Genomic DNA, 10000 nt, shown 5'->3' on the forward strand with positions numbered 1-10000 from the left:
TGCATTCAAGTTTGTAAGATGCAGAAATAACATTAACCCTTTGATGTCCAAACCGGCCAGACTTAGTATTTTCACTCTAACGCCAGACGATTTTACTCGTCAATGGGGAACCCCTGGGAGTCAATGGGTTAATTTATTTTGATTTTTCCGGAAGGAAAAGTTATGTTTTTCTTAAGTCCGCGCCAGCAAGTGTCACGAACACTGAAAAAAAAAACATTTCTTGGGTTCTATTGTGCATAATTCGCTGATTCAAACGGTAAAACACTCTCCGTCAAAAATTTTCATTCAGAGTTTGTAAGATGTAACGATTTTATTTATTTGATTATTCTGGAAGTAAAAGTGTTTGGTTTTTTTAAGCACAAGCCAGTGAAACTGATTGTTGCCTCATGCCAAGTGAACATTAATACAAATTTGTCGGCCAAAACTAGCGAGACTCTCTTTCTCGTTAATTAACATGTTTAACTGCAAGCTTTGTCTTTGCCCTCCACATTTTGTTGCCAGGATTGATCTATTTTTGTCAGCTATTCCTTGAGGACAAATTTTATGTAACTTTCTCAGGTATCAGATGACACAAGTAAGCTCAAATTAATACCAGTGGTATTTGAGTACGCCAATCCAAAAGCACTGTTACGGTCCTTCTGAAGGCCAAATCAACAACTACCAAATGCAAAATTTTTCTAACAGTTACAAGGTAATCACTAAAGCTTTATCCATGCTACTACTGGTTTTCGTGAACCGTCTAACGATTACTGGATTAATGATGGATAACTAACGGCTGCCTGATGCTTTCGGCCGTTAAACGAACAAGCGTTAGTGTATGTTTTCCGTGTGAGATGTTGACTACACTTTACAACGATATCAGTTAGCATCATAATTTTACCTCTCACCTCCAAGGTACAAAGAGTTATCAAATTTAACAGGGAATGAATAAAAACAGGCTTTCAAAGAGACAGTTGAAAAATTTGCAATATTTTCATTGTGTCTAAATGGCAATGGTTGCATCCCCATCAAAGAAAACCACTTACATTTGTGCTAGTTATTTCTCTGATGGCTACTTCACTATCTGATTTTTTAACTTGTTTATTTTTTCCTTACCACCACAAATTAAGCTTGATTTGTGATATGTTAGGATGAATGAATGAATGAATGAATGAATAAATGAATGAATGAATGCATAGTTAAACACTCCCCTAGGGGTTTTTCAGGGTCGATGAACAACATGAGGACGGCTGGCATTTCATGGTAGCATACAAGAATCAGATAGTTTACCATCAAGATTCAACTAAACTAAAGGTGGCTCACACTAGTTTCTGCACCAAGTTTAAAAAAATTATTTGCAGTGGATTCAAAGCCACCTCAAAGTTTCCAATTGTAAAGGTGGCTATTAGCTTTCCTGCGATAAAAATTGGGGAGTCACCGAGTTTGCTTTTAAGATGTGATTGTTTAAATTCAAAATATAGGGTGTTTTTAGATGGCTCTGTTGTTGCCACAGTAACCTATTAAGTCACGATAAGTGAATCTTGTTAAGCAATGATTGGTGTTTCATATGGCACCACAACATCGTCTTAACCTTAAACAGTGTTGTTAAGTAAATTGTTCTAATGAGACATTCCCTCGGACTTGTTAAAACTAGTGCGAGCCACATAAGGAGTAACAGAGAGGTTAACCTGAGGGTTATGACCAATAGGGCCTTGATATAAATTCTATTATCCATTTTCCGACATACCAAAGTGATAAATCCTGGACTCAATTTTTTTTTACTTTATGTGCCCCAAGAAATAAGGTTTCTTTGCAAAATTTAACATTTTTATCACCATTAAGTAGTGCAAATGCAAGGAATAATCATTTTGAGGTTAAAATACAAGTTTCACAGCCAGAGTAAAATCCTAAATCCTGCTACAAAAAAACTTACCTAATCCTCATCTTCTTCCTCAGCATCTGACCCACCTCCCTGGCCCTTTTTCATGTTTCTCCTCTTAACACGACCTGGACGTCCTCCACCATATGGTGAATTCAAAGAGAAGTCAATGTGCTTCTGGGAGTCTAACCGCACGATAAATGATGGCACATTCACGAGTTGTTTGCGCACACTGACAATAAAAAGAAAGAATATTAGGAGTAAGATTTTTCAGCAACAAGTTTAGTGGCCAAGTGAGTTAGCTTGTGCTGCCAATAGAAGCGAGGGTTTGCGAGGGTTTGCATGGCAGGAGAGCTTTTCTAGGTTTTACTTGCAATAAGAAACAGAGGGTAGAGGTACATGTACTGGGGGTACCTGTTCATTAAGAGTATGTTGACAGACTGACTAACTACCAATCTGTTACATTTCTATCATTCTCGTTCTTTGGGCCTAAAAAGTTGATTCACTATCAACAAAGACAGCTGGAATAAGGAAACGTTCTTGTTCCAGGAAACAAAATGGTAGAAGAGACAAGCTTGAGGTCCCCAACCACAATTCCACCTCCAAACATGCTAACCTGCCCACATGAAAACTTAGTGCAAATGGTGAAGCAATAGACTGAACAATACATGGGGGCTTCCATGTTAATGACCCAAGCTAACCCTTCATAGGGAGCCAGTGTGGACAAGGGATTCAAGTTGCACAAAGACCGCTTTCTGTTCTGAGTAATTCACTGTTCAACTCCTCAGCTGTGCTGTACTAACAACTGGCATGCTTCCAACCAGTTGAGATTTTTAAAACCCTGTTAATTAAAAGTTATTTCAAACAATTCTTTTGCTACCCCTAAAACAGGATTCAGCATCAGCAATATACTCTGAGATACAGCTGTTTCAAGGAAGGTTGTCCAAAAGAAACGTAAGAGCATTTGCGACAATTCCGAAAGGTAGTACGGGAGAGTATTCAATATGAAGTGAATGACGCCACGACCGTACATCAAAGACCTACAATGGCGAGCTATTTGGTTGAAAGAACTCTAAGGTCATAGCGTTGATGAAGTGGCAGTATGCACAGACTTATGTTGAAGCTCTCTCCTGCCATCGCGCTACCAAAACACGTCCAAAACCAACAGGGTTCATTAGCAAAAACAATGGCTCTGCATGTGTGCCACGATTTTTGTATACATTTCTCGAACTTTCTCTGCAAAACAAAACATAAAATGAGTAAGGTTTAAGTCGTCAGAATCTTCCTTCTCTGTGAATCCTAACCCTTTGTTACTAATTCATGGCCTGGATCTCTTGACTGTATTTTGAAACTCACTCATATCTCAGTGTAACACAGCATGAGCATGTATTTCTAGGAGACGCTTTCGATAGCATTGCCGTCATGTTTTCGTTGACTCAAATTGACTGACAGTTTACCATAATGCCTTTCGGGATTGTCGCGTACGTTTAATGCTTCTTTTGGACAACCTTTCTGGAAACAGCTGTATACCTTAAGTGTTTTTTTTTTTCGCAGCAAAGTGAGAGGTAAATCTAGTTCAGTTTGTACTCTGACGAAATTTGGCCATGTTGTTGTTTATGCAGAACTAGAATTTCATAAACTTGAGGGCAAGTCATCTTGTTGCATGGTGAGTCACAGATATGCAGCTAACCACCAAATTCCGTCAAGGTGTATCATTCCCTGGTTCAAAACGGTAAGTGGTCATTCTGCCCCAGAGTCGATCTGCCCTTCGTATTATTGTGTCCAAGAACTCATTTCGTGGATTAGGTCTAAGCACTGCTATTAGTGATAAAAAATTGGGGTTAGGGTTGGTTAGTTATCATGTAAGGGTCATCAGTATACTGTAGGTGGATTGATTCTGGGTGCAATGACCTGTATTCCTTCAAAAACTCCCATTTAACTAAATTGCAGAATACCCAGCCACTTATTTGCATATGAATGGTGCGTATTGTTATCACCCTGCTAGCAGAGCCTTTCTTTTGCTTGCTCGATTTTGGTGTTCTCGAGAAAGACTCTGCATGAATCAAGTAAGATCTTTATTGAGCATGCACTGCGTGTTGTCAGGATACGGTTTTGAACCCAGGCCTAAAAGCTTGGCTTTGAGCAGATCTCGCCGCCATCTTGATTTTCATAGTACAGCGGGCTCCATAGGCCATTTCCGAGTTCAAGCCTGCCTCATCTTCAAAGCGAGTCTAAGTGCAAAGTTTTTGTTACGAAAATTAGTTTTCATTCATATGAAAAGTAGAACTCATTACCATTACAAAAACTTCGCACTTAGACTCGCTTTGAAAAGGAGGCAGACAAGAACTCGGAAATGGCCTATTATAACCATCCGTTTTATAACTAAATGGATGCTCACACTGGAAAAACCAGTTTGATGAGAGAAAACAAGATTGACTAGTCCAGAAGTTCGGGCTGCAGCGGCTTCAAAGAGCTGACGCGATTCAGGCAGAGCCTCCTTTTCTCCTCCTCAGTAAAAAAAAAAGACAAAAGGAAAGGAGGCTCTGCTCACAGGGTGGTATAGTTATATGCCTTGTTCTTCAGACATTGCCGATACAAGGTGATTAGGTATTCCGCAGTTACTCCAAACACTTTCTATTTCATGATCAAGTTTATTATGTATAATGTTATCACATGAAGCTCCTGACTACGGCTCTCTTTGACTTAATTTAATCAAATAAGAGCCATTTTTCCTTGACTGACTAATCCCTGCCCATGAAATAGTCTGCTCTCTCTCACGCTTTCCCTGACCAAAGCATTCCTACCGTATATGCCTTTGCCTGATGAGTACTCGAGCGTGGTGAATACTCTTGGCCAAACCAAGCTTGAACACTTGTGTTTGAAGACGTCTCTCCAAGAAATCTTCGATACGGAGACCCAACACATAATCGAGCTTCATTCGATCCTCATCCAGCACGCCAATACGCACCAGACGTCGCAAAAGAGCGTTGCCTTCGAACAACCTCTTTGGGTCTTTCTCTTCGAGAGTTAGCAACTCTCGGGCAGCCTTACGAATTTTGGCCAGAGTGTATTTTACACGCCAAACTTCACGCTTGTTACGAAGCCCATACTCTCCAATAATCCTCAACTCTTGATTCAAGCGCTCTTTTTCGAAGGGACGCCTTGGAGTCGTGTAGGTTTTACTACAGACAACTCTCGGCATCTTGCTGAATAAAATATGGCGATGGAAAAGAACGAATTGAGTGGCCGCGAAGCATTTCAACACGTGGAGAGGGCATTCAAGATTGATAATCTTAAATACCCCCCTCTAGTACAGGGTACCAACCACAAATAAACTAGACGCTCCGTGAGTGTAAACAACAGAAGGCACTGAGTTGGGCGGATTGAACTGCAGCGTGTCACTTAATATTTTTTTTAAGTGGGGGGGGGGAGTCATATAGACCATTTGAGGGGTCACCCAGACGTCGTGCCAGCAGTGGCCCTTTATCTCACAAGTTCGCACGTTGAATTATTTTGCAATGTCCTGTTCCATTTTTGAGGTCTTTTACTTTTTGAAGGTAATAAATACAGTTCAAAGATAACAAAACACGTTCCTGGGCAAACTCATTCGTTTCTTCTTTAAGTTAAATAGTCTGCAAAACAAAAAACTGCAAATTGCTCTGACGGACGTTTTCCTGCATGTCATGCATGTCTTGCAGCTGCACTAAGCAAACGTCCATTCCGCACACTAAGGTAGGGCTGAACATGTTGTTTCCGCTTCATAATTCCTCTGCTTTTTAGTCTAATCTGATGCCAGGTCAAAAAAGTTTGGGGTTTACGTTTGCACCAAAAAGTAAAAATCACAGATTTAAGGTGGCTCTGAATCCGCTGGACAGAATTTTTTTTAACTTTGCAGAAGGTGTTATCTTGCCCTTCTAATTACTTTTCAGAAATGAAAAATGGGGGTCACGCAGTTCGTTTTTGAGATACAAGCAACTAAAGACAAAAGTAAGGGGTGTTTTTACAGGGCTTCCCCGTTGCCAAGGTGACATATTAAGTCACAGTAATGACTGCATCTTGTTCAGCGATAATCCATGTTTCATTTTGTACCACAATAGTGCAGTGCTAATACATGATACAGCGTTGAAGTGCCAATCCTTCTAATAAGAGCTTTACTTGGAAGCGTTAAAACTCCTTTGAGCCACCTTAAACCCCATTTAATCGGCGAGGTTTTGCCTTCAACGCACGTTGTACAGAGATTATCTTTTTAGAGCGGTGGATTGGACTTAGCATCTACTGGATTTTGAACTACGCTTATCGCACATGATCTTATATATTAGGATTGACTTTGTTTCTAAACCATTTCGTGAACCCTAGGATTGTAATGATTCGATGGGGGAGAAAATCAGCAACACAGACTTGCTAAAGACAACTATATGACAAGATGGCGGACTCTACAGAATGCCACTATCCATAGTCTCTGCACGCGTGCTATAAACGCTATTGCCGTTATACATTACTTCTGCCTCACTACATAAATAAGTGATCGATAGACCACATATAAAAAGTGATTGTCGAATGCACTTTGCATGCAATAATCCGAGATTACTACTAGTTTAACAATGATGTCTATGCAAGGAACATAGGCTGATCAGATAATGATGCAAGCTGTAGCAGACGCAATGAATTAAGTGATCGATAGACCACATATAACTAAGTGGTCGATAGACCACATGTCGAATGCACTTTACATGCAATAATCCGAGATTACTACTAGTTTAACAATGATGTCTATGCAAGGAACATAGGCTGATCAGATAATGATGCAAGCTGTAGCAGACGCAATGAATTTTAAACTTGACGTCATAGAATCAAGTCAAAAGTTTGTGGACATGACTGAGTCGTTGAACCAGCAAACATGCCACAAATTGCTCCACCTATATACGTAGGACACATAGGGAAGATGCAATATGCTGGAACATTCATAATTGATGGAAATTCAGTTTAAAAAGATAGTGAAAAGTTAAATTATTCAATAGCTAAAAAAAAACAACACTATGAAATAGATCTTGCACATGTTTCTAAACCACACTACGCTTCCCTCAGAAAGCAAGCAATATTGTTTACTGATCCATTTTATAGTGAGGATAAGTGATATGAAACATTTTTGGTCTGTGATTGTTTCAACACCACTGACTTTGTGAAAACAGTTGACAAATGCAGTCTTCGACTGTCTACATTTTAATTCTGTTGTGAGATTTAACCGAATATTTACATTTCATCTGTCGGGTCAGGAAGCCGCCTCTGTCGGGTTATTGACCCGAGACCCGACTCTTATCTGGAACACTGTAATGAAGGCGCTAAAACTGGATTTTCCTAGGAGTAATGCTGGCTCGGCCAATCCGAAAAGAAAAAAGAAAAAAAGCTCCAATAGGTATTCCTGGTAACTCCAACAATAACGGAAGCAGGCCAGGGGATCGAGCTCGAATGCGGCATATTTCTTTCTCATCATCCCCAGAGCTGCTAAGTCCGGAAACGAAACACTACTCGTTTTTTGGTCTGTTTCCTCATAAACGTATCTATTTTGACTGCAGGGATAACTATTTACACAGTGAGGTTGAGTAGCCAATCAAAACAGAGTTTGTAATTGAAAATCTAACATCTATGAGATGCGAAAACAAACTAGCGAACATGTGAACCTGAATTATCGCAAATCATAATACAATACTGACAAACACAAAAGCGAAGGAAAGGGTTAATAAATATGAAGTTTTGTACTATCTGAATAAATTTGGGTTAAATTAATAATAATAAATAATATAATAATATATATAAATTTATATAGCGCTTAAACTATAGAATATTCTAAAGCGCTTTACAATGAAAAAAGACAAATAAATAATAAATACTATTTACAAAATATATAAATGTAATGCTTACGAACTAAAGTAAACTGATTCATAAGATTATGAATCAAGATTAAAGCGATATATTGTTGAAAAATCTTCTTGTTAATGAGTAATGTAATCAATCTTCGCACTAGTAAGTCGTAGCAATAAATTGGGTTAACCAGGAACCAGTTAAAGAAATATTGTTAACTTCGCAAATAAACTTCATTTTACACTATAGTGACACACCAAATCTTTTTCTGACGTTAAAAACTATAGCTACCTTTTAATCATTTGCCAGAAAGAACACGACTAAAAATTCCTGCCATCTTCTATGAAAACTGCTAGCGTATCAAATTTCAACTCACGTTTACACAACACGATGAATCCACAAAGGCCGAAAACATCACCAAAAAAACCTTTTCCAGCGAAAATTTTTATTTAAACAAACAACACATTTGCTATTAGGGCAAAAAAACCCTTCCTATTTCATTGCTTGCGTGAAAACAAGAAACCCAATCCGTGTCAAAATTAACTATACGCAACAAAATAAATTTCCCACCGGAGTTCAGGATCAAAGCTTTTTCTGAAGAACCTTTTCCTTTAATAATGAAGCAAAAAATGGACAACAAGCTTTCTTTCGAATAATTCTTGACTAACAAGAAGTAGTCAAATTTTCAATTGTTTTTTTACCTGTAGACTGTGCAGAGTTGAGTACAAATAAAATAACAAATAGCCAGACAACAGAAATCTGACTTTCGTGTAAACACATCTCCACTCAAGGCGTTCGATTCTTTCACTGAGTTTGTTAAAACCATAACCTACCCTGAAACCTAAAAAAGATGCGCGCAGAAGACTCTAGGCACAAAAACAATACTTAGCAGGGGAATGACAGGAAAGACCTATTGCGCAACTTTTCCATTTTCCCCGACACGGAAAAAAATTAAATTAAATTAAACGGAGAAATTCAACTGGTTTTCTGAGTGGATTGCCTATGGCAACCCAAAAATAATTCATTCAGATTACAAGATACAGACAGCAAGCTGATTCCGTCAATAAAACGAGAAATAAATAAACAAAGCCACGAGAGTTAAACAGTTATTTTGCCTTTGGGATAGGCTACCGATCTTATAACAAAATAATGATGCAAGGCTGCATCACTATTTTTTTTTTAGTCCATAAAATATCTGCTGGTTAGATCTCCTAAGATCTAAAGGTGGATAAAAATCATTTGGCAATTATGCCTTGAGATGGTAGACACTAGTCGAGGTCTGTAGTTCCGAGTTTGCTATAATTATACCATATCCAACAAGTGCGAAGAAAATAATTGTACATGTTGAATTGCAATACTTTTTTATGCGGCGATACTTGGAAATTTCGCTTCCTGATAAAAATTTTGACTCAGTAGTGGAATGACACGGTACATGTACTTATAAACGAGATTTACTGAGCCAATCAGACCGTCACAAATTCACTGTAACTGAGAGGTTGAATATATAATAAAAATTCTACATTAATTCTGGATTTGATCCATAAACTTTACATTCAAGTCTTACAAGAGATTTCCTCTGGTTGCTGGGACTTGATTTAAGCCTCGATCTAAAGTAGAGTTTGCAGGTGGCAGCCGGCACAAACAAACGTTGAAGAAAAACATGTTTTTACCGGTTGCAATAACAGCCTTTTGGTTGAAAATGTCTCCTTTCTTATGACCAAAGCTTTTAGAATTTTTAGAGATTCCTCTCATTGACGCCTAAAATGGAAGTTGACAAAGAAGATGTCGTCGCATTTTTGTGGAGTGAACTCTCTGAGACCAGGGCGAAATCTGATGACAGTTCTCATTGTTTCACTGGTGTATGTGATAGCAAAAGGTAAGAGGGAAGACGAGAAACCTTTCGTGAAAATTAGAGGTTTAGCTTTGGGTCATTGTCGGAGACCAGCGGCAATCAGTCGCGGAAAGGCAAATCAGCTGAACTTATTTAACCGCTGACGGGTGAAATTTAAGTCATACAGCGCTTCAAACGAGACGTAATGTTGAATGATGGAGTCAATGTTATGCTAATTAAAAGCTGATCGCTGTAGCGAAGCAATGGTACACCACGGATGAAATGTTCCTTTTCAAAAAGTCGACTGGAAGTGTCCTATTTATTGGGGAGACAACCAATCATTACAAATTCAATTAAAACAGATCTACTTAACTCTCCTTTAATTTTTTTTTCTAGATTTTTTGGAGCTCGAGTACGAAACAGGTTTTCAATTTATTTACGCAACAACTACT

At 38.6% G+C, this 10000-nt stretch overlaps 1 protein-coding gene and 1 pseudogene across 3 annotated transcripts in view; one reads left to right on the forward strand and one right to left on the reverse strand.

Moving 5' to 3' along the window:
- LOC138060495 (small ribosomal subunit protein uS4) overlaps nt 1–5105 on the reverse strand; it is a 5954-nt gene extending 849 nt beyond the window's left edge. For all 3 annotated transcript variants that reach the window (XM_068906292.1, XM_068906291.1, XM_068906293.1), the window contains exons 1-2: nt 4663–5105; nt 1913–2090 (exon numbers count right to left, since the gene is read on the reverse strand). In XM_068906292.1, coding sequence (XP_068762393.1) covers nt 1913–2090; nt 4663–5060 — 576 coding nt within the window. In that variant the 5' untranslated portion in view covers nt 5061–5105. The remainder of the gene's footprint in view (nt 1–1912; nt 2091–4662) is intronic.
- A 4260-nt stretch (nt 5106–9365) lies between these two features.
- LOC138059937 (uncharacterized) overlaps nt 9366–10000 on the forward strand; it is a 1803-nt pseudogene continuing 1168 nt past the window's right edge.

Source organism: Montipora capricornis, chromosome 8, assembly GCF_036669925.1.
Source record: "Montipora capricornis isolate CH-2021 chromosome 8, ASM3666992v2, whole genome shotgun sequence".
Lineage (NCBI taxonomy): Eukaryota > Metazoa > Cnidaria > Anthozoa > Scleractinia > Acroporidae > Montipora > Montipora capricornis.